Source organism: Rana temporaria, chromosome 10 (genome assembly GCF_905171775.1).
Source record: "Rana temporaria chromosome 10, aRanTem1.1, whole genome shotgun sequence".
Classification (NCBI taxonomy): Eukaryota; Metazoa; Chordata; class Amphibia; order Anura; family Ranidae; genus Rana; species Rana temporaria.
This window is the reverse complement of record NC_053498.1, coordinates 26,907,970-26,933,800: the sequence shown is the minus strand read 5'-3', so window position 1 is coordinate 26,933,800 and position 25,831 is coordinate 26,907,970. Positions and strand designations below refer to the sequence as shown.

The 25,831-nt window shown below is 44.0% G+C and overlaps 1 protein-coding gene across 2 annotated transcripts in view; it reads left to right on the top strand.

Moving 5' to 3' along the window:
- The window catches only part of LOC120916465 (carcinoembryonic antigen-related cell adhesion molecule 16-like), an 85,554-nt gene that overhangs the window by 53,337 nt on the left and 6,386 nt on the right, over positions 1–25,831 (top strand). For both annotated transcript variants that reach the window (XM_040327444.1, XM_040327442.1), the window contains exons 2-3: positions 16,244–16,311; positions 24,285–24,629. In XM_040327444.1, the coding sequence (XP_040183378.1) occupies positions 16,266–16,311; positions 24,285–24,629 (391 nt within the window). In that variant the 5' untranslated portion in view covers positions 16,244–16,265. The remainder of the gene's footprint in view (positions 1–16,243; positions 16,312–24,284; positions 24,630–25,831) is intronic.

The following is a 25,831-nucleotide window of genomic DNA, read 5'->3' as shown; positions in this document are numbered from 1 at the left end:
CACATATCTCTGCAACACCGTATGACAACTCCACCTCTTCCTGGTTTAGCTGTGCAGACTCATTTCACCTATCCGCATCCGGTCCTAACATTGTGCAATCGATCGGCATCATCACACTGCAAAGTCACAGTTCAGTGGAAGCAGCAAACCTGACTCAGAAAAATACTGATGTCATCAAAGTCAGTATACAGTGTGTGAAGGTTAGGTATGTGACATGACTAGATATACAGAATTACAAATCCTTTATGCCCCTTTCACACTTGTGCGACTTCAAAGTCGCACGATTTTACCATGATTTCGCGGCCACGATTTTGCCGCGATTTGCGGCTGCGACTTCAATGAATGCCTGTGTAAGTGGCATCAAAATCGGACCAAAGTAGTGCAGGAACTACTTTGAAGTAGGCAAGACTTAAAGTCGTGCCAGTATGAATGGTAGTCATTGAAAATCATGGAAAATGCAGTCCAAAATCGTGGGACAAGTCGTATAAGTTTGAAAGGGGACTTAGCAAGACATTTGAAGTCTGTTTCTTTTCATTGGATAACATAATTCAGCCAATAAAGGGTATCACTTTCATGCCTATTAGCCTATTTCTGACATTTGCTGCTTACAAGTTAAAATCCGTATTTTTTGCTAGAAAATTACTAAGAACTGCCAAACATTATATTTGCGCACCGATCTTTCAAGCACACTTTTTTGGGAAAAAATACACTTTTGTTAATAAAGAAAACCTAAACAGTAAAGTTAGCCCAATTTGTTTGTATAATATGAAAGATGTTGGTAGGCTGAGTAAATAGATACCCAACATGTCATGTTTTGAAATTGCGCACACTCGTGGAATGGCGACAAAATATGGTACCTAAATTCTCCATAGGCGATGCTTTAATTTTTTTTTTTATGGTTACCAGGTTACAGAGGAGGTCTTTTGCTAGAATTATTTTAAAGCGGAGCTGAAAAAAAATATTAAAAGCCAGCAGCTAAAAATACTGCAGCTGCTGACTTTTAATATTAGGACACTTACCTGTTCTGGAGTCCAGCGCCGTCCGCAGCAGAGGACGAGCGATCGCTCGTCACTCTGCTGCCCCCCCCCGCGATCCTCGGTGAGAGAACCAGGAAGTGAGGCACTCAGGCTTCACTGCCCGGTTCCCAACGGCGCATGCACGAGTCGCGCTGCGCCTGCTGACTGGCTCCCGCTGTGCTCTGGGAGCCGAGTGTTCCCAGAACACAACTGGGGGGACGGGAGGTGACGTCATGCCTGCACTCTACACCGCAGACTGTGCACAGAAGTGGGTGCAAATACCTGTCTTTAGACAGGTATCTCCACCCCCCTCCCCCCTGAAAGGTGTCAAATGTGACACCGGAGGGGGGGGGGGTTTCCGATTAGCGGGAGTTCCACTTTAGGGTGAAGCTCCGCTTTAAGGATCGCGTCGATACCTCACATCTGTGATTTAAATTTTTTTTTTGCTTTTATATACAAAGAAAAGTTCCCTCCTTTGCGCGTTTACGTCATTACCAGCTGTTTTTTGATCTGTATGAGGGCGAATTAATGATTCTGTGTCTGCTCTGGCCACCTGTGTTCTGATAACGTTATCACATTTTAATTACGCGGTGGAGGTATTATTTATATATTTTCTAAATGATATTTTGGTGGAATTGTTCTTTTTCAAGAATCCTGTCCAGACCTTTGGGTAATATGCATACCTGATTCAGAGGAACACACCTAGGCCCGGATTAAGACAGCGGCGCATAATTATGCCGCCGTAGCGTATCTCCTGTACGCTACGCCGACGCAGCGCAGAGAGGCAAGCACAGAATTCACAAAGCCAGTGCTGCCAAAACTGCGCTGGGTTTCCTAGGTGTAAGCCGGCGTAGGTGGAAGTGGGCGTGAGCCATGCAAATGAGGCGTGACCCCATGCAAATGATGGGCCGAGCGCCAGACAGATACGTATAACGAACGGCGCATGCGCTGTCCCGTGGACGCATCCCAGTGCGCATGCTCAGGATCACGTCGGAACTACTCCCTAAGATACGTCAGATCACTGCCTACGGCGTGAACGTAACCTACGCCTAGTCATATTCACGTCCAACGTAAACTACGTAAAATACGTCGACTTGTTTTCCCTGGTGCAGCCCTTTGCATGGATGCTGCTATGTTACACCTCCTTTATTGGGCATAACTTTACGCCGGACGTATGACTTTACGCGCACTGCGTCGGGCGCACGTACGTTCGTGAATTGCCGAATCTCCCTCATTTGCATATGTGGATAGAAAATCAATGGGAGCGCCAACCCAAACCCCCCCCCCCTCTCCAAGGGGCCCCTTCGATTATTAAGCCCAGAAGCCCCCACCACCCTAAGTCCTGCCCTGACTGTCCACATACCCCCACCTTATCAAACCTTAGCCTGAGCGCCCCACACACTTTTCCCAGGTCACATATGTTTTGTATGCTTAGCTATTTACTCCAAAATATTTAAAATGTTTCTTTTTCTCTGGTTTGTTTCATGTGACTAACCACACTGTAAACAATTTCAGCTTAGTCATACACATGTTTAAAGGAAAATAAGTCATTTTGCCCAATTTTCTAACTTTTTCTGTAAATTGACGGAACGTGTTTGCTACAAGCGATTAGAACTTAAAAAAAAAAAAATTAAGCAAATGTGTTAAAGTGAGTTGCATTGTTATTTTGTTTCTCTTAGCATGGATTGTTGTGTCTGTAAATCCAGCACAGCACTGCTGACTCCCCTCTGCAATGGAATTGGGTCTGCAGTTCTCCTGTATTACCTATATTATAAAAAGCCCAAAAAGGAGAGTGGAACCCCTCATAAGGGTCACAACAATTGGGCAGAGCTAGAAATGCTAACACAGAAAGTTCACCAATAGCAGTGCTTTAAGTGGGCCAAAAGAGGTGCCGGTACTCTATTAGGCGCCGGTGCTCCCCCCCCCCCAATACTGAACATGAAAATACCCTTAGCTGCGTGTGATGGCACAGTGGCTGCGTTTGATGGGCACAGTGGCTGCATGTGATGGCACAGTGGAGACAATTGATGGCACAGTGGCAGTGTGAGTTGGCACAGTGGCTGCATGTGATGGCACAGTGGCGACAATTGATGGCACTGTGGCTGCGTGTGTTCGCACAGTGGCTGCATGTGATGGCACAGTGGCTGCGTTTGGTGGCACAGTGACTGCGTGTGATGGGCAGAGTGGCGACAATTGATGGCACAGTGGCTGCGTTTGATGGGCACAGTGGCTGCGTTTGATGGGCACAGTGGCTGCGTTTGATGGGCACAGTGGCTGCGTTTGGTGGCACAGTGAGGCTGCAATTAATGGGGGGGTTTTTTAGTTAGAGAAGGCAAGCTCAAAATAACTCAAAAATATTTTTTTTCTGCCATTTTTTTTATTAAAAAACTGATGGTCACCTCAGTCCAACCCCCCCTCCCTCCAATACAGTCAATTATTTTCTTACTTTCTTCTGTTGCAGTCCTGAGTCCAGGATCCAGACAGTAGCAGCACTAGGAACTGTAGACGCAGGCTGAGCTGAGGCTCCTCGTGACTTGGGCTTCTTTCCTTGCCGCCGACACAGCTCCCTGCGCGAGTCCTCCTCTCACCTCTCACCTCGCCTCCGGCGTGACGTCACACGGCGCACGCCGGGGAATGAACCAACTCTCCTCCATGGGGGGGGGGTCGAGGAAACGCACAGGACAGGAGTGACAGGACAGAGGAAAGGGAGCCAGGAGCGCACTCGGCAGCAGTGAGTCGGCTCCGGCGGGGCGGCATACAGTTTCTATTGTGACTGCGCTGCCTGTCTGACACACATTACCGGCCCGCAACTCGACAAGCCCACCGGCTGCGTTCCGGTACTGTAAACCCACGTACTGGGCGCACGGAGAGGTGCTGGTACTCTCCAGGGCCATTTTTGGAAGTGGGGGTACTGAGTACCGCCGCGTTCCGGCCCAGTTAAAGCACTGACCAATAGAGACTTGAAGATGTGTAGGGCATGTGTGTGACTTAAAGCGGAGGTTCACCCATGGAGAACACATTTTCCCCTTAGCTTCATGCTCGTTTTGTCTAGGGGAATCGGCTAGTTGTTTTAAAATATGATCCGTACTTACCGGTTTACGAGATGCATCTTCTCCGTCGCTTCCGGGTATGGGCTGCGGGAATGGGCGTTCCTTCTTGATTGACAGTCTTCCGAGAGGCTTCCGACGGTCGCATCCATCGCGTCACGATTTTCCGAAAGAAGCCGAACGTCGGTGCGCAGGCGCAGTATAGAGCCGCACCGACGTTCGGCTTATTTCGGCTACGAGTGACGCGATGGATGCGACCGTCGGAAGCCTCTCGGAAGAATGTCAATCAAGAAGGAACGCCCGCTCCCGAAGACCCATACCCGGAAGCGACGGAAGAAGATGCATCTCGAAAACGGGTAAGTACGGATCATATTTTAAAACAAATAGCTGATTCCCCTAGACACAACGAGCAGGAAGCTAAGGGGAAAATAGAAAAAAAAAGGAATTGGGTGAACTCCCGCTTTAAAGCGCTTGTACAGGAAAAAACATTTTTTGTTTAAAATAACAAACATGTTATACTTACCTCCACTGTGCAGTTCGTTTTGCACAGGGTGGCCCCGATCCACGTCTTCTGAGGTCCCTCGGCGGCTGTCTTGGTCCTCCCCGCAATTAGTAAACACAGTCATGCGAGAGCTCGTATGGTGGTCACTAATTGCAGGCACGTTCCCGTGATACAGCGAGCGGCCATATCACTCGGCCCCACCCCTCGGCGTGCCGCGTCACTGGATGTGATTGACAGCAGCGCCAGTAGGGTGACCACGTGTCCTGGATTTCCCGGGACAGTCCCGCATTCTGCAGGTCTGTCCCGGGCACCTTCACTCTGGGACAATACAGTGTCCCGGAATGAAACTGACACAGGTCCCAGCATCAACCCCTCAGAGCTTAAGATGTGACACCCCCCCCAAACTAGTGAAGAACTACAGGTCCCAGCATAGATCTGTGAAATCTATAGGGTCACACCCTTAGATCTCATGGGTTCATGCTGGGAGTTTCAAAATTGGGGGCGGGTCACATCTTTAGATATCATTGGTTCATGCTGGGATTGGTAGTCCTTTACTTTGGGGTTGGGGTGTGACCTCCCCAAAGTTGAGGACTACAGGTCCCAGCTGTGGGGTCTGTGTCATTCACAGACCCCACAGCTCCCAACTGTCCCTGATTTCAAGGGACTTTTCCTGATTTGGAGCAATGTCCCTCTTTCCTCCACAATTGTCCCTCATTTTGGTCTGATCTATATAGTTGTGTATATAAAATGCTACATTTGTAAATTTCAAAAGTCAGTAGTGATAAAAAAAAGCCCTTGTGGGTTTAACAAATCTTTTTTTTTTTTTTTTAGGTTAATTCTCCTTTAAGGGGTGTAACAGGGGGCGTGTCCTATGACTACATGCTTTTGCTAGTAGGTGTCCCTCATTCCCATCTCAAAAAGTTGGGAGGTATACTGACCCCATTCCATTGCAGAGGGGAGCCAGCAGTGCTGTACATATTGGAATCGCTCAGCGGGGTAATTAAGTTCGGTTAGGACAGGGAGAGGCAGCAAGAAGGATTAGTACTCTTGCCCTTTAAGGCTTATTGCCAAACAATGCAGAAGGTGTGGGCCAGGACTCTCTGCTCACGCTGGCTCGCAGTGTCCCTGTATTTAGGAACATTTTTTATGGCTAACATTATTGTTTCCAGATGACTTAGAAGTGTTAACACTGTGCTATGCAACACTTGTGCGTGGAGACAGCATACAGGCTAAGATTCTGGAATGCAAATGCAATGGGGTTGATTTATTAAAGGCAATTAGACTGTGCACTTTGCAAGTGCAGTTGCTCCAGGGGTTAGTAAATGAGGGGAAGCTCTGCTGACTTCCATCATCCAATCATGTGCAAGAAAAAACATTTTTTTATTTGTATTTACTTGTATTATTTGTATTTACACTGAAAATTTCATTGCACTCTACATATTCACTACTCCTGTTGAGGCATCAGGCTTTCTTTTAACCTATGGATACTGTGTGTGTCCCCCATCATTCCTTGCCTTGATTGCATGCCTGCTACTAGTTTTGGCATCCTGAACTCAGTCTTAGCTCAGGTTCACACTGGGTACGATTTGAGATGCAATTTCACATGTCAAATCGCATCTCAAACCGGCGGCATTTGCCGGCAATGGCACGTCCTAATCGGTGCGACGGTGCGATCGCAAAAAGTAGTACAGGAACTACTTTTTGAAATCGATTTCAAAAAGTAGTTCCTGTACTACTTTTTGCGATTTCGGGCTGCAATTTACATTGACATCTGTGCAGAAACCTGCACAGATGTCTCTTAAATCGCAGCCAAAATCGTAATACTAATTTCCCAAATCTTTCCAAGGTTTTCCGAGTTCAGCTGAGCTTTCCCCGAGCCTTTACGAGTATTTCTGAGGCTCTCCTGTGCCCCCCCCCCACCTCTGGCCACATGCGGTATTGCATGCCATAGAAGTCAATAATTTTCATTTCCATTGACTTCTATGGGGAAACTCGCTTTGATATGCAAGTGCTTTGGATTATGAGCGTTCTCCTGGAACGGATTATGTTCATAATCCAAGGTTCCACTGTATTGTGTTTGCCGATTTGTATATTTATTTATGTGTTTTGTTTTTGTTTTTTTTCATTTATTCAATGTAAAATATTGATAAGCTCCTGAAGAAGCGTTGTATCGCAAAACATGTAGAGTTTGTATCTCCAAAACACTATTCTTCTTCCACTTTGCTAAGGGATATTAGTTGGTTGTGTTGATTTTTTTTTTTAAAGTCTGTATTCACTTTTTATATGCTTTTAAGATCTTTTGTAAATGTGTTATAATAAAAATAATTGTTTTATATATTGGTGCCTATAAAATCCATGATTTCTCTCTATGTATCCAATCTCTATTTTAGTAAATCAACCCCAATGTATATAAATGTGTGTGTGTGTGTGTGTGTATGTATGTATATGTGTGTGTATATATATATATATATATATATATATATATATATATATATATATATATATATATATATATATATATACCATATTTTCCGGCGTATAAGACGACTTTTTGGATGCAAAAAAATGCATCCAAAGTCGGGGGTCGTCTTATACGCAGAGGACAGTCTCCGTGACTCCGTCAGGCTGCGGGCATCCATGCTTTGAAAGCCGCGCTTCCTCCTCAGACTGTTCCGTGATAGGCGGAACACAAATTTTCCCAGCGGGGCCTCTATTTAGTGTTCCGCCTATCACGGATGCCTTCTCATCCTCGGACGTGAGGACATCCATGATAGGCGGAACACTGAACAGAGGCCCTGCTGGGAAAATTTGTGTTCCGCCTATCACGGAACAGTCTGAGGAGAAGGCCCGGCTTTTGAATCATGGATGCCCGCAGCCTGGAAGACAGAATCGGCAAAAAAATAAGGTAGAGAGATTGTCTTGGCCGGCACAGTGGGGGCGAGTGATGGCACAGTGGGGGCGAGTGATGGCACAGTGGGGGCGAGTGATGGCACAGTGGGGGCAAGTGATGGCACAGTGGAGGCATGTAATGTAATGGCACAGTGAGGCATGTAATGTAATGGCACAGTGAGGCATGTAATGTAATGGCACAGTGAGGCATGTAATGTAACGGCACAGTGAGGCATGTAATGTAACGGCACAGTGAGGCATGTAATGTAATGGCACAGTGAGGCATGTAATGTAATGGCACAGTGAGGCATGTAATGTAATGGCACAGTGAGGCATGTAATGTAACGGCACAGTGAGGCATGTAATGTAACGGCACAGTGAGGCATGTAATGTAATGGCACAGTGAGGCATGTAATGTAATGGCACAATGAGGCATGTAATGTAATGGCACAGTGAGATTTGAAAAAAGCCTGTTTCTGTCAGCGGTTGTTCCTGTCAGTGGTTGTTCCGGCTACCCCTTAGCTTCCAGAAAGACTAGTAAGAAGGGGGTAGTCTTATACGGCGAGTATATCCCAAAACCAAAATTTTTCCTGGAAAATTAGGGGGTCGTCTTATACGCCCAGTCGTCTTATACGCCTGCAAATACGGTATTGCTTTGGATAGAGTGACAAAAGGCGAACTATTGTCTCTCTCAGAGACACAAACAGAAATAAAATTTGTACAGTGATTTTAGTAGAAATTATTGTTATTGGTGCGTGATTCCCATAGTAGGGATTCCCCTTTTATTCCTGTTCAGTCAAGTACATAAGTGTAGCGCTTTCCCCCAAAGGGGCCACTGTAAATAGACAGATTCTCCCAAAGCAGTACAGAAGTTGCCTGCCACAGGCACAGTTCCACGTATAGTGGTACCCCATAGAAGCCACTGGAAAGATGCCCAGGCTTCGTTGCCCACTAGTTGCCCCGCAGCCCGACACACAGTTGCTCCCTGGACTGTTCAATGAACAGTCCAGGGGTATTCTCTTTTTTTCCCTTTTGTTACCTCCACCCCCCTTTTAGTCCTCCTGGGCATGAAATCCTCCCTGTGGCCTCTCTGTTTTCAAACCATTGTAATCCACATTTTTATAGCTGCGTGCCAAGCTAATGCTAGAAAATGGAAATGCATCCACCTGCCATCATTTATGGATGTTATCACGATTCTGAATGCCCATTTGGCAATTTAGTGTGTAATTTAGAATATAAAGTATTGGGACGCCGGCCTTTACACCCATATGAACTCCATGGCATCCCAGTCTTAGTCCGTAGGGTTCAATATTGAGTTGGCCCCGTCCTTTGCAGCTGTAACAGCTTCAACTCTTCTGGGAAGGCCGTCCACAAGGTTTAGGACTCTGTGCAGGCGAGTCAAATTACTCCGCCCCAAACTCGCTCATCCATGTTTTTACAGACCTTGCTTTGTGCACTGGTGCGCAGTCATGTTGGAACATGAAAGGGCCATCCCCAAACTGTTCCAACAAAGTTGGAAGCATAAAATTGTGCAAAATGTCTTGCTATGCTGACGCCTTAAAGGTCCATACACACGATCAGACTTTTTGACAACGGTCCGACAGACGTGTTTTATTGGACAATCCGACCTTCTGTATGCTCCATCGAACAATTGTTTTTGGTTTTTCAACGAAATGTTCGCTGTGAATGCTATCAAACTTTCCGACGGCAAATGTCTGATGGAGGATCATCTGAACGTGTGTACATAAGTCCATCGGTCTAAAATCCAAAGTTCAAACGAGCATGCTCGGAACCAATGCTAAACATCAGACAACAATAGCAGAAGTTGCCCAAAGGGTGTCAGTAAAGAGCTGAAAAAACACGTGGTTTGGTGAATGTTGGCTGAAAGTTTTCTGCCGTGTGTATGCAGAACACGTTCACGGCCAACGCCCCCTTCGGACAAAAATCCACGGAAAAGTCAGATGGAAGTCCGATCGTGTGTATGAGGCTTAAGAGTTCCCTTCACTGGAACTAAGGGGCCAAGTTGGCAATATCGCATCTGCTTTTCTTCTAATCATAATCCTGATTTTCTGTTTGTATAAATCATGTAAAATTGGTCGTGATCATGTATATTTCATTCTGCTAACTTATTTTATGAAATGTGAAACTTTATATTTATATAATTAAATTATTTTTGATATCTAAAAACCTTGTGTTTTGTGCGCCTACCTTCGATACTAAGAGCAACACATCTCACGTAAAAATCCCTATATTTGGGGAGGAAATTTATTCTTTCCCCTTATATAAGCTAACCTTTTTATTTTCTACAATTTTGATGGGATTGTGAGTGACTGCTGCTCAGGAGGAAGTCATTCATTCACCGACATACTTGTTTCTAAGGGGCCAAGTTCAAACCCTCAAAAACAACCCCACACCATAATCCCTTCTCCACCAAATGATTTGGACCAGTGCACAAAGCAAGGTCCATAAAAACATGGATGAGCGAGTTTGGGGTGGGGGAACTTGACTGGCCTGCACAGAGTTCTGACCCGATAGAACACCTTTGAGATAAATTAGAAGAGAAGGCCTGGCTCACAGTCTCCACTCTAACAATCAGTGTCTGACCTCACAAATGCACTTCGGGAAGAATGGTCAAACATTCCCATAGACAATCCTAATCCTTGTGGACGGCCTTCCCAGAAGAGTTGAAGCTGTTATAGCTGCAGGGTGGGTCAACTCAATATTGAACCCTAGAGACTAAGACTGGATACACACAATACAACTTTTGTTGTTCGATTTCCTTTAAATTAACCTTAAACCGTGTAGTGCAAGGGCCTGCCTGATTGCATACTAATTGAAATTGTTTAGGTTTGACCTCATTTTATATGGTTTTGGTAAATCTAAAGGAAAAAATCTAGAACAAAATTGTATAGTGTGTATTCAGCTTTAGGTGCCATTAAAGTTCATGTGCGTGTAAAGGCAGGTGTCCCAATACTTTTGGCAATATAGTGTATGTTTGCCAGAGCTCATTTTCAAATGCCAAGATTCCTAACCAATTGGAATCTCTGACTTATTGACCCCATGGGCCCAAGTTCCTTAACATAGGCCTATCCCCATTATCCGTTCATATCTCTTTAACAGCCACAAAATCCCAGGAGACCCTGTCCATGCCTGTCAGACCATCTCGATATCTTTTGTGGAGACACTCCCTACCGACAACACTGTTTTCAATATGTGGACAAGAAAGTGCAGCGCTCTGATACAATAAAATGTGACAATAAAGTCAAAACCATGCGTGAACAATATGCAAAAATATAAAATTATAAAAATGCACGTGAAAATAAGGACAAATATATCATATCATGTCATAGATAAATAAAGTCCAAAGTAAACCAAGTGATGAATAGATGAGACAAAGTTCAAAATTGAAGAATCAATGAAAGTGAGATGATAACTTCCAGAGACGAAATGAGTGGATTAAAATGAATTTCCAAGTGAAAAAGATATCCCATCACCAGTGTGAATGCAGGCTTACCGGAACGTGTGGACTCTGCGAAATGTATATTTCCAGAGTCAATCAGGCTTGGTATATGCTGGAAACCACGGTGTGGAGTTACTTCAGGAAGGGATCAGCGAATGGCCGTGATGCAATAACCTGGGGATAGGCTGGAAGATCTCTCACTCAGGAAATGCAGGGGATGGTGATCCGTGTTTAAAAGTCACATAAGAAGGTAAAAAAAGAGAAGAGGGGACACCATAGTGTAACACCGTAAAAAAAATCAATTTAATTAAAGGTTGCACTTACATATCGGATGAGAATACAGCGCATTTCACTAAAATGATGGCAACAATGGAGTCATCACTGACGCGTTTCGTGTAACCACACGTTGTCAAAAGGGTATCCCTCTCATGTGGCCAACAGACAAATTTATAGTGAGCCCCCAAAAACATACAACTCGCCATCTGGGAGGAGTCACTCAGAATTGGAGCACTTCTGGGTGGAGACCGAATACAGCCAAAGCATGCGCTCCGAATAGCGTTCTAAACATGCAATCTGCACCCTATTAGCAAAGAAAATGCATTAAAGAGAAGTGTCAGAACATTTCAAACGAGGAAGCGCTTGGAACAAGCGCTTCCGGGTTGTGGCAAGATGGCGACGGGGCGTGCGCTCCAAGCCTCGTCTTGGAATAGTGTTCTGATAGGATGTTTGAAACGAGGAGGCGCTCCAAACGGGCGCTTCTGGGTTATAGCAAAATGGCGTCGGAGCGTGCGCTCCAAGCCTCGTTCTGACACAATGACACTGTTTTCAATACATTAGCCTATTGGTATATCTGTGCTATTCTAATACATTAGCATATTGTTGTATAGTATTATTACCCAGTAGTGTATTTAGGTTTTGTGCTGCCCTAGGTCTGACTAAACTCGTCCACCCCTAATTTAAATATGACCCACCCCTTCCTGTCAAGGCCACATCCTGTTCTGTTTAAGACCAGCCCTGAAATTTTCAAGCTGGGACACTAGTTCTGAGAGCCTGAGGCAATGGATTCCCTTAATTTGTATAGATTTCCTCTCACTTCCTGTTTGGCTATGGGGCAGGAAGTGAAGGGACATCTCTGCAATGGGGCAGGGAGGGTAAATAAATAAACTGACAGGGGCTATAACCCTCCCTTACTCTATCCAAAATAAAAATAAATAAAAAGAGTGTTGCCTATAGTTCTACTTTAAGCACAAATTTCTGATAATTTTATGGAGAGGACTAAAGCCTCGTACACACAGAAAACTGCCAGGAGAGCTTTTGGCCGGGAAAACCAGACGTGTGTATGCTTCTTTGCATCAGGAAAAACAGCCGGGAATCTCGTCGGGAAAATGGAGAACCTGCTCTCTATTTTCACGTCGGGATTCGCAGCGTTTTTTTTTTTTTTTTCGCTAGATCTACTACTTACCTATGGGAAAGACTGCGAGGCAGTGCCGATGGAGCATACACACGGCCGGGATTCTCGGCCAAAGCTTCATGGCAATTTTCCTGCCGGGTTCTCGGCTCTCCCCTCGGTTTTCTCTGCAGACTTTTGATCGCCGAGAAAACCCAGCGTGTGTACAGGGCTTTAGAAGAAATAACCATGCCAGTGGTGCAGAAGAAAACATATAGCACAGTGAAGAAGGTTTGTGGTCCAGGATGATAGGACAGTTAATATTAGAAGCAGCTCTCAGCCCAGTCCGCCCCATCAGACTGGTGCTACACTAATGCCGCGTACACACGATCAGTCCATCCGATGAGAATGGACCGATGGACCAGTTTCATCGGTTTACCGATGAAGCTGACTGATGGTCCGTCGCGCCTACACACCATCAGTTAAAAAAACGATCGTGTCAGAACGCGGTGATGTAAAACACGACGATGTGCTGAAAAAAACAAAGTTCAATGCTTCCAAGAATGCGTTGACTTGATTCTGAGCATGCATGGATTTTTAACCGATGGTTGTGCCTACTAACGATCGGTTTTGACCTATCGGTTAGGAATCCATCGGTTAAATTTTGACCGATGAAAACGGTCCATCAGACCGTTGTCCTCTGTTTAACCTATCGTGTGTACGAGGCCTAACAGTGTAGTGCAAGCTGGCGAGGACTCTTTCCGTGCTGCCGCCCTGCAAAGTGCTGCCCTAGGCTTGGGCCTTGTTGGCCTAGGCCAGGGTATAGCGTTGTTACTACCTACAAACAGCTCCAATAGTTGTTTTCTTACTTGTAAACCACTACTGTCATTCACACAGTTTGTATTTGCAAAAAATCATAAGTAAAAAAAAAAAACGTCTGACAGTTTCTCTTGAAGAATTTGAATTTAAGTTCACTGGTTGCATATGCTGATTTTCTAGTCTTGTAAAAGTTTAACGAAATAGGTAGTTAGGAATTAACTAACTTGTAATTTACTGAACGTGTGAAGTTAGAAACAATGATGAAGAATAAATTCAAATTTTACAAATACACTGCAGAATGATACAGAACAGATAATGGAAGTTGCATAGTACAGAACGTGGCTACTTGCAATTATTCTCCTAGACAGCATCCCTCTAATGAAGTAAAGGGCAGCTCTGGTTACACAGATGAACAGCTGGAGGGATCCAAGGCCCAGGGACACGGTGGTGGACCACTTTACTGGAACTGCACTACTGTTGGGGATCCCCACATTCCGTCAAGGTGGGCATCCCCACATTAGCTGGGCCCTCTGGAGAAGCTGCCTACTATTAGGCCCTGGCTTGGCTGCCTGCATGGCAGTACTGACCATGGAGGAGCTCTCACCTGGTTGCAGCTCCCTTGCCAAGCTATATCTGCATCATCATCATGTGTGGCCTCTGAGGGAGTGAAAACGAGGAACTTATTTTCCACAACTCTCTAGGCTCTTAGACATGCCCAGGAAAGATTAAATAAAAGGCCCAGTGCCTTTATCTGAGCATTGTGAGTGGATGGGCACTCCACTTCAAACACTTTCTTTATTTTTAATAAGAATCTGCAGGCTGTAGATTTTGTAACTTCTGTGGAATGCAGAAAAAAAGTGACACTTGATGCATTTTAAAAATGAGCTTGTACTTATAACAAGTGTTCCACTTGTAGGGGGGTGGATGGCGGGCTTCATTCTGAACACATATTTGCTATTCTCTAACAAGCTTCTTGGCTCCACTTGTACAAAGCACTTCTGTGTTCCTCAAACAATGGGCAGACTTTGTCCTCTTCTCTGCCCTTGCTTGTCTCTGAGAGAATGAGTCTTCTGAGAACCATCATTCTTACTTGGCACGTGACAACAATATATTTCTATTTTGTACTTGTATTGTTAAGAAGTGCTAATGTAGGGAAGAGGGGTGCTATACTATACTTCCAAAAAGGACATTTTTATATTTTGGAATGGTCATGTTTAAAGTACACACCATATTACCAAAAGTATTGGGACACCTGCCTTTACACACACATGAACTTTAATCGCATCCCAGTCTTAGTCCGTAGGGTTCAATATTGAGTTGGCTCACCCTTTGTATTCCAATCAAAACAGCCTGTAAAATTTTCAGGTGGATCCAAACAGAAGCTCAATTTTAGCCTTTGAGCAGGCAGATGTAAATAGACGTACGTTTGCTTACATTTGACTTTCTCAGAGTTCTTAGCTGACCGGAGTGGCACCCAGTGTGGTCTTCTGCTGCTTTAACCCATTTGCTTCAAGGTTTGATGTGTTGTGCATTCAGAGATGGTATGCTGTATACCTTGGTTGTAACGAGTGGTTATTTGAGTTACTGTTGCCTTTATATCATCTCGAGCCAGTCTGCCCGTTCTCCTCTGACATCAACAAGGCATTTTTCTCCACACCGCTGCCGCTCACTGGATATTTTCTCTTTTTCGGACCATTCTCTGTAAACCCTAGAGATGATTGTTGAATCTTTTCTCTCTATGTCGACTCTTCATGTCTCTCTATGTCGACTCTTCATGTCTCTCTATCTCGACTCTTCATGTCTCTCTTTCTCGAATCTTCATGAAAGAGAGTGTCAGTCTGCCAGCTTTTGATTGTTTTCCAGCAAGCTGGTAAATTTCCATGATGTGGCAATGGCACTCTCACTTCACCAATCACAGACTTGTCTGGGATTAAAACACTCGTTTTGAAGAGACCAAAAGAATCACTACTTATCTAAATCAGTTTCCTAACGATAAAGGGCCAGATTCTCGTAGATCGGCGTATCTTTGTTCCGGCGTAGCGTATCCTATTTACGCTACGCCTCCGCAACTTAGACGGGCAAGTGCTGTATTCTCAAAGCACTTGCTCTGTAAGTTGCGGCTGAATAGCGTAAATAGGCCGGCGTAAGCCCGCCTAATTCAAATGTGGAACAGGGGGGCGTGTTTTATGTAAATAACTTGTGACCCGACGTGATTGACGTTTTTCACGAACGGCGCATGCGCCGGCCGTGGAATATCCCAGTGTACATTGCTCCAAAGTACGCCGCAAGGATGTATTGGTTTCGACTGGAGCGTAAATGACGTCCAGCCCCATTCACGGACGACTTACGCAAACGACGTAAAATTTTCACAATTCGACACGGGAACGACTTCCATACTTAACATTGGTACGCCGCATGTACGAATCATATAGCAGGGGTAACTTTACACCGGGAAAAGCCTAACGTAAATGGCGTATCTGTACTGCGTCGGCCGGGCGTACGTTCATGAATTCGCATATCTAGCTGATTTACATATCTCTAGGCGTAAATCAGCGTATACGCCCCTAGCGGCCAGCGTAAATATGCAGTTAAGATCCGACTGCGTAAGAGACTTACGCCGGTCGGATCTAGGGGAAATCTATGTGAAACTGATTATAAGAATCAGGCGCATAGATACGACCGCTCAGACTTAGAGATACGATGGCGTATCTGGAGATACGTCGTCGTATCTCCTTTGTGAATCTGGGCCAAAGTGTACAAATTCTTACATAATGGCAGGATTCCTTTAATTCCTCCCAAATATTTGAAGACTTTCATAATAAAGGAAAATAAAACTATAATATTAATAACAAGTCTGCATTGTGAATTTTAGCAAACAATCGAGTATACCCAGCTTTGAAATGTAGCCTCTCCATACTTTGTGTTCTCTATGGCTGGGGCCAAACGTATCACATTCTAAGGATTTCGAGACAGAATGTCTCTATTTATAGAGTGTAAATCTCATTGCCACCATTAGGCTGATAAGAGAAAAAGCTGGAAGTGTGAAATACTTTCATAGATAGGTAATAATAAGCTCTTCACACTCTGCAAATTGTAATTCTGCTTGTGTTCCTTCTGACCTAGGTCGGCACCTGATATCGCTAAAATGCTAGACATCTGGAAGTTCCCGTTCCAGGCCTTGGTTTTCGGAGGTAAGGATAGTTGAAAGGAATTTTTTATTTTTTATTTATTTTTCTACATTTAGAAAAAACATTTTTTATATATAATATGATCAAGTTGTCCCACCTGACTTAGGTTGCATAGTAGGTGAGGTTGAAAAAATACACAAGTCCATCAAGTCCAACCTATGTGTGTGATTATATGTCAGTATTACATTGTATATCTATGTATGTTGTGGTCATTCAGGTGCCTATCTAATAGTTTTTTGAAACTATCGATGCTCCCCGCTGAGACCACCGCCTGTGGAAGGGAATTCCACATCCTTGCCACTTGGGTTCAGATTCAAGAGCTAGACTCTCTAAAGGACAATGAAAGTTTGTGTTCTACAAACAGCCCTTCTAGAAAGGTATTTGCTTCCCTGGCTTTGCCTGGAGAAGATGTGAGCCCAGGGACCCAGTCTTTGCTTCAAGAAGAGGTCCACTGTGAGGAGCCTTTTTTGCATTCCAGGCCTGCTACCTGGGGAAGAACTCATCATTTTCAGAATCCAGTCACAGGGAATTGAAAATAGGCTTATTCTAGGGCCTGGAAGATAGGAAGGTAGCTAGTAAAGCGTTATGGGCCAGATCCACGAAGCACGGCGCTTGTTTACGGCCAGCGTAGTGTATCTCAGTTACACTACGCCGCCGTAACTTGCAGCGTATTTCCCGTATTCTCAAAGAATTTGCGCCGTAAGTTACGTCGGCGTAGTGTAACTGTGCCGGTGTAAGGGCGCACAATTCAAATAGATGAGATGGGGGCGTGTTTTATGGTAATACGTCTTGACCCGACGTAAATGAAGTTTTTTCTGAACGGCGCATGCGCCGTCCGTGGGGGTATCCCAGTGCGCATGCTCGAAATTAACCCGCAACAAGCCAATGCTTAAGACGTGAACGTCATTCAACGCAAAGCCCTATTCGCGAACGACTTGCGCAAACGACTTAAAATTTTCAAAATTCGACGCAGGAACGACGTCCATACTTAACATAGGATACGCCTCATATAGCAGGGGTAACTATACGCCGAAAAAAGCCTTACGGAAACGACGTAAAAAAATGCGCCGGCCGGACGTACGTTTGTGGATCGCCGTATCTAGCTAATTTGCATACTCAACGCGGAAATCGACGGAAACGCCACCTAGCGGCCAGCGTAAATATGCACCTTAGATCCGACGGCATACTAGGACGTACGCCAGTCGGATCTAGCCCAGCTTCAGGCGTATCTTGTTTTGTGGATACAAAACAAAGATACGCCGGAGCAAACTAAAAGTTACGCGGCGTATCAATAGATACGCCAGCGTAAACGCTTCGTGGATCTGGCCCTATATTTTCAGAAAAGATTGCTCAGTCTATTGCTGGTCTCAGCTTAAAAGAGAAGTAAAGTTTTTTTATTTTTCCAATAATCATACTTACCTAGGTGGATGCAGCATCTGTCTGATGCTGCATCTGTCCCCCGACACCTCTACACTGAGAGCCGAGCGATTGAACACCACTGATCGCTCGGTTCTGACAGCTCCCCAAGCAGAGAGCTGTAGATTGTGAGTCACAGCTCTTTGCTCTGGAGCGCTGAGCTGTGGAGGTGGCAAGGCCGGCCGGCTCATGCTCTCAGCAGCTCACTGAGAGGCTGAGCTGTGTGTCAGTCCAGGCACCTGGCGGAGCCATTAGTAGTAAAAAAAAAATGATTAATAAAAATGCAATAAAAATATCCCCTATTTCGTAAACACTATAAATTTTGCGCAAACCAATCGATAAACGCTTATTGCGATTTTTTTTTTACCAAAAATAGGTAGAAGAATACTTATCGGCCTAAACTGAGAAAAAAAATTGTTTTTTTTTTTAAATATTTTTGGGGGATATTTATTATAGCAAAAAGGAAAAAATATAGAATTTTTTTCAAAATTGTCGCTCTATTTTTATAGCACAAAAAATAAAAACCGCAGAGGTGATCGAATACCACCAAAAGAAAGCTCTATTTGTGGGAAAAAAAGGACGCCAATTTTGTTTGGGAGCCACGTCGCACGACCGCGCAATTGTCAAAGCGACGCAGTGCCGAATCGCAAAAACTGGCCGGGTCCTTTACCTGCATTTTGGTCCGGGTCTTACGTGGTTAAAGATTTTTTTTTTTACTTGTCCAACTGAAACAATTGCAGCATTTCTGCAGTCAGCTACATAAACCTCTGCTCCACCTAGTGGCCAAAAATGTTTATAAATAAAATGGGCCAAAACCAAACTAAAAAAAAACAAACAAACAAAACCAAACAAACACAACCAAACTAACCAAAGCCAAAACCAACCAACAAATAGCCAACATTATTATAAGCAGAGGCTAACTTTTCTGTTTAATTTGTCTTTCAATTGAGATATTATTGCATTTATGATGAATCTTAATTACTGTATTCAATAAAAAAATAAGTGGGGTACAAAAAAAAAAAGCAATAAATCCCAACGTAAACTGCAACGTAAAAATCCCTAGCAGCAGGTGACATAACACTCCCTAGTGTTTTACAAATCACCCCCCCAAAAAAAAAAAAAAAACAGTATTTCTCCTGTTTGCCTCCCATCTTAATTAGATACAATCAAAGGGGTAGATTCAAAGAGCAATTGCATCTGCGTAACCATAGTTACGCAGCGCAATTGCTTACCTGCTTCGGCGTTACGAATGCTCCTGATTCAGGAACCTCGTTACGCCGACTGCAGCCTAAGATATGCCTGGCATAAGGCTCCTTATGCCGTCATATCTTAGGCTGCATTTTTACGCAGGCCGCTAGGTGGCGTTTCCGTTTGTGGTCAGCGTATAGTATGCAAATTGCATACTAACGCCGATTCACAACCCTACGCGAGCCCTGCGTACGCAGTTTACGTCGTTTGCGTACGTCGGTTTTTGCGTAAGGCTGCCCCTGCTATTAGCAGGGGCAGCCAATGCTACGTATACCCGTCGTTCCTGCATCGCGAAATTTGAAATTTACGTTGTTTGCGTAAGTGAATCGTGAATGGCGCTGGACGCCATTCACGTTCACTTTGAAGCAAATGACGTCCTTGCGACGTCATTTACCGCAATGCACGTCGGGAAAGTTTCCCGACGGAGCATGCGCACTACGCTCGGCGCGGGAACGCGCCTAATTTAAATGATCCACGCCCCCTACGGGATCATTTAAATTGCACGCGCTTACGCCGGGCATTTTGCCGGAGCGCCCACGCAATTTACGGAGCTACTGCTCCGTGAATCAAGGGTAGCGCAGGTAATTTGCGGAGGCGCAGCGGCAAAACGGTGCGCTGCGCCTCCGTAAAAACTGCGCAAATCTAACTGAATCTACCCCAAAAATTGTGTAAAGTGAGTTATAAAAAATAAGTCAGAAACATTTTTGTTTGATAGAGTGGGGGGCAGGGCTAGAAACGTTGGCAGTTTTTTACACTTGGCCAACAGGAAGTAATGGCAAATTCATTATTTTTTTTATTTTTTTAAAGAAGGTGGTCTGTCATTTTTACTTCCTGTGACCCCAATGGGGTGGGGGTGTCATTCACTCCCTTTCCCTGAATTTCAGGCAAGATTTAAGCCTGTTGAGCAGGGACTGGCTGAATTTTAATCCATCTATGGGCAGGTTCGTTGTACACAAGTCGATCTATCAACCACCTACTGTAGTGGTAACATTTTTTTATTACAGCTACCTTTTTCTAAAAAATATATATATACAGATTCATATTTTTATCATAAATGCATATTTAAAATAAAAGGTGTCAAAGTATAACTATAGGCAAAACTTTTATTTATTTTATTTTGGATAGAGTAGGAAAGGGTTATAACACCTGTAAGGTTTATTTTTGCCATCTGTGTCCCATTGGGGAGATTTCTCTTTACTTCCTGTCCCATAGCCAAACAGGAAGTGAGAGGAAATCCCTAAAAATTAGGTAATTTGGTAAAAAAAAAACAATAAGCGTATACTGGTTGTTTTGCGCAAAAGTTATTGGTCAAATAAAAATGGCATAAAAATATCCCATAGTTTGTAATTTATTTTATTAGTAGTGGCGGTGATCAGTGATTTTTAGCGTGGCTACGACATTGCAGCAGACACATTTGGACATCTAACTGACACTTCTGACACTGTTTTGGGAACCAGTGACATTATTACAGTGCTAAAAAATATGCACTTTCACTGTACTAATGACACTGGCAGGGAAGGGGTTAACACCATTGGCAATCAAAGGGTTAAGTGTGTCCCTGTGTGGGGGATGGGCTGACTGGGTGAACACAGAGATCCGCGCTCCTGCTTGGGAGGAACAGAAGATCTGTGTCCTCCCCTATCAGGACGGCAATCTGCCTTGTTTGCATAGACAGATCACCGTTCTGTGTCTCTGGGGAACGATCGTGGGTGGCCGACAGACTCCAGGTACACCGGACGTGCTGATTGGCTCCCCCTCTGTCCAATGGGTGCACGTGCCTACAGTACCTATTGCACGAAATGACGTACAGGTACGTCATTTTGTGCAATAGAGCCAACCCTGCTGCAGTATATATGCAATGGGCAGTCTTTAAGTGGTTACAGAACTAAAAGCAAAACTTTTTTTCTTTCATTTTGGATAAAGTAAGGAAGGGTCATACCCCTGTCAGTTTATTTTTGCCCTCTTTGTCCCATTGGGGATATTTACCCTCACTAACTGTCCCAAAACAGGAAGTGAGAAGAAATCTCTGCAAATTTATTAATTAATTCATCATTGGAAGATTTCCCCTCTATTACTTTTCTGGGGACAACCCACAATTTGTAATTTTTTTATTTGTTTTACTCTCATTTTGAATTATAATGATACTCAAGACAAATAGAGATGATAGATCTACCCAATGGGGACACTGACAGGGGTTCTAATCCCTCTCCACTCTATCCAAAACTAAAGAAAAAGGTTTTGCCTTTAGTTGTACTTTTAAGTTAAAAGTCAAATAAATCTTTTAGAATCACAGATAACATTTCCCTGTGGGATATTTCTATCCATGTATTTGGACACATTGGGCTAGATTCAGTAAGAAGTTACGTCGGCGTATCTGTTGATACATTGCGTAACTTCTATGATGCGCCGGCGTATCTTTTTTCTGTATTCAGAAAGCAAGATATGGCGGAATTTTGCTAAGATACGACCAACGTAAGTCTCTTACGCCATCGTATCTTAGGGTGCATATTTACGCTGGCCGCTAGGTGGCGTTTTTGTTGATTTCAGCGTAGAATATGCAAATGAGCTGGATACGCCGATTCAGAAACGTATGTCCGCCCGGCGGATTTTTTTACGTCGTTTACGTTAGGCTTTTTCTGGCGTAAGGTTACCCCTGCTATATGAGGAGTATCCAATGTTAAGTATGGACGTCGGGACAGCGTCAAATTTTGCGTCGTTTACGTAGTTTGCGAATAGGGCTTTGCATAAATTACGTTCACATCGAAAGCATTGACTATTTGCGACGTGATTAGGAGCATGCGCACTGGGATACGTTCACGGACGGCGCATGCGCCGTTCGTTAGAGACGTCATTTACGTGGGGTCATGTTTTATTTACATAAAACACGTCCACCTCTTCAAAATTTTAATTCGGCGCGCTTACACCGGCAGATTTACGCTACGCCGCCGTAACTTAGGGCGCAGGTTCTTTGTGAATCCAGCCCCTGCCTCACTAAATTACGGCGGCGTAGCGTATCTGAGATACGCTACGCCCCCACAAAGTTACGGCGGGCTATCTGAATCTAGCCCATTGTAGATTACCGTAGTAGGAGTTATCATTATGGGATCCATTTATAATAAACAATGCATATTCCCTATACAGTTGTATTCAAAATTATTCAACCCCCACTGAAATTGATTGTTTTGCCCAGTTTGACATTGATTTTGATCATCCTGTCATCCTGCTTAAAATTAAATCAAAGAGGCACGTGTAGGTCAGACAAATATAACATAACATTTATAATGAAATAACCACAAATGTCTTTTCTGTGCTCACATCATTATCAGTTTTATTCAACCCCCAATTGACATTCAATCTTAGTACTTAGTACAACATCCTTTTACAGTTAGAACAGCTTTTAAACTTGAAGCATAGCTTGACACAAGTGTCTTGCAGCGATCTACGGGTATCTTCGCCCATTCGTCATGGGCAAAAGCCTCCAGTTCAGTCACATTCTTAGGCTTGCGCACTGCAACTGCTTTCTTTAAGTCCCACCAGAGGTTCTCAATCGGATTTAAGTCTGGTGACTGCGATGGCCACTCCAAAATGTTCCAGCCTTTAATCTGCAACCATGCTCTAGTGGACTTGGAGGTATGCTTGGGATCATTGTCCTGTTGAAAGGTCCAACGTCTCCCAAGCCTCAGGTTTGTGACGGACTGCATCACATTGTCATCCAATATCTCCTGGTACTGAAGAGAATTCATGGTACCTTGCACACGCTGAAGCTTCCCTGTACCTGCAGAAGCAAAACAGCCCCAAAGCATGATTGACCCCCCGCCATGCTTCACAGTGGGCAAGGTGTTCTTTTCATCATAGGCCTTGTTCTTTCTCCTCCAAACATAGCGTTGATCCATGGGCCTAAACACTTCTAATTTTGTTTCATCAGTCCACAGAACACAATCCCAAAACTTCTGTGGTTTGTCCACATGATTTTTACATACTGCAGTCGACTCTTCTTATTCTTTGGAGACAGCAAGGGGGTGCGCCTGGGAGTTCTGGCATGGAGGCCTTCATTACGCAGTGTGCGCCGTATTGTCTGAGCAGAAACTTCAGTACCCACATCTGACAAATCTTTTGTCAGTTCCTCAGCAGTCACAAGGGGACTTTTCTCCACTCTATGCTTCAGGTAGCGCACAGCAGTCGAAGTCAGCATCTTCTTTCTGCCACGACCAGGTAGCGTTTCAACAGTGCCCATTGCCTTGAATTTGCAAATGATGCTTCCTATGGTGTCTCTTGGTATGTTTAACATCTTTGCAATCTTCTTATAGCCATTGCCCTTCCTGTGAAGAGTAATCACCTCTTCTCTTGTCTTCCCCGACCATTCTCTTGACTTCACCATGTTTGTAACCACACCAGTAAATGTCTAGAAGGAGCTGAGTATGGCTGGGTTCACACTACGGTTTTCCCGTCCGTCAGCCGCATACGATTTCAGTATTGAAAACGGACGGGCACGGACGGGAAAACGTATAGGTAGACAATGCATTGCAAATCGTATGCACTCAGATGCATCCGGGTGCGTACGATTTGCTGGCAAAACGTTTTTTAAACGTACGCAAAACCGTGTTCAACCACGGTTTTGCGGTCGTTTTTAAAACAGTATGGCAACCGCATACGTTTTCCTTTAACATTAATGTCAATGGAAAACGCACATATGTGCGGTTCCATACGTTCCCGTCCGTTTCAGCCGCATACGGTTTTTCATATAAATCGTATGCGGCTGACGGACGGGAAAACCGTAGTGTGAACCCAGCCTATCACAGTCATTTTAAAGCTGCCTGATTGGTGCTCATTAGGCTTTATTGCAGCTCCCTGACATCCACAGGTGTTTTCAATACCTGATTGAAAACACTTCAATGAACCTCTGTTCTTCAGAGTGGTAGTCTTTAAGGGGTTGAATAATTGTGTAAATGAAGAATTCACAAAATAAACATTTACTACTGTATTACAAAACCAATTGATGTCATTTTAGTTGCATATGGTTCTTTAAGAAGTCCTTGTAGGATTTCATTCTGAATACAATTACAAATGTACACTAAATTCCCTAAAACCCTTTACAGCATTGGGGGGTTGAATAATTTTGAACACAACTGTAACTTGCATAATATGTTTATTTCCTATGACCATCAGCTCCCTCTAGTGACCATAATGCTGTATTTTTCTGAAACACCTTAATCAGGAAAAATACTGCATTATGTCATTAAACATTTTTTTTTTTTTTAAATAGACCCCTATGTGTCGTAAGAAAGATCACTAAGTGTTTTTTTCTATTTCAGTTTCCCTTTCGGTTTGCATGCATTCGGCCTCTGGAATTAAAGTTGAAGTGATTCCGAAAAGCCCTAAGAAGGGAGATTCTGTCACCTTAAAGGTCTCTGACATTTCTGGAAGTATTCGATTTGCTACTTGGTATAGAGGCAAAAGCACAGATGCCAACGACCAAATCCTGAACTATTTCCCTCGAGAGGAGTTTAAGGGGCCAAAATACATTGAAGGCTCTCACGGACAAGCTGACGGCTCCTTATTGATCGACAGCGTCAGTGAAGACTTGAAGGGTGATTATACAGTGCAGATCCAAACCACAGATTCCCTACAACAGGCCACTGTATACCTTGCAGTGAGCGGTGAGTCACACATGTACTAATACATTTTATTGTCAGGATAATCATTGATACCAAATTAGTATACAGGTTTTATTTCCTCCAAGAGCTGTCGTTTTCAAAGTCCAGAGGTCTGCTTTAAAGTGGTTGTAAACCTCAGACATGAAATATGAACAAAGCAAATCCCTCTACAGTTCATACTTGTCTCAAACCAGAGCCCCAAGTGTCATTTTTGTCTGCTGCTTTGTTCCTCTGCTATCAGCATGAATCACTTCTGAAAAGTTTTACTGACACCAAAAGAAAAATGGTGACAGGGGAGGGACCTCCAGCTGATGGACAGCCTCAGCTCTGTTCCTGTGTGCTGTGTGATGGTGGGTGTGTCCCTTCCCTCCAATCAGCTCTCAGAGCTCTCCTCACTGAGCTCTGCAGAGTGTAACTTCAGCTCTCTGTCCCCTTTTTTCTGACATCTCAGATAAGCTTTCGAAATTCTGGATTTTGAACATTTGTAGAGAAGAGAACGCTGCCGATAAAAAAGTACAACTTAAGTAGGATGATCTGTTTCATATCTGTGTATCACCTGAGGCCAGTCACTTTGCTGGGTATAAACAAGGATTTACAACCACTTCATGACATCATGACTTCATTTATTAAAGGGAAAAAAGCTGTCCAAATCTGCCTGGTCGTATGTGAAAAAGCAATTGCACCCTAAAGCTAATTGGTTGTGCCACCCTTGGCGCCAACAACTGCAATAAAGTGTTTGGGATAACTGGCAATGAGACTTTCACATTGCTGTGGAGCAATTTTGGCCCACTATTCTTCGCAGATATGTTTTCATTCAGCCACATTGGAGGGTTTTCCAGCATGAACGGCCTGTTTAAGGTCATGCCACAGCATCTCAGTCAGATTTAAGTCTGGATTTTAACCACGTAAGACCCGGACCTTTAGGCCGGTAAAGGACCTGGCCAGTTTTTGCGATTCGGCACTGCGTCCCTTTAACTGACAATTGCGTGGTCATGCGACGTGGTTTCCAAACAAAATTGGCGTCCTTTTTTCCCCACAAATAGAGCTTTCTTTTGGTGGTATTTGATCACCTCTGCGGTTTTTATTTTTTGCGCTATAAACAAAAATAGAGCGACAATTTTGAAAAAAATTCAATATTTTTTACTTTTTGCTGTAATAAATATCCTCCAAAAACATATACATTTTTTTTTCCCCTCAGTTTAGGC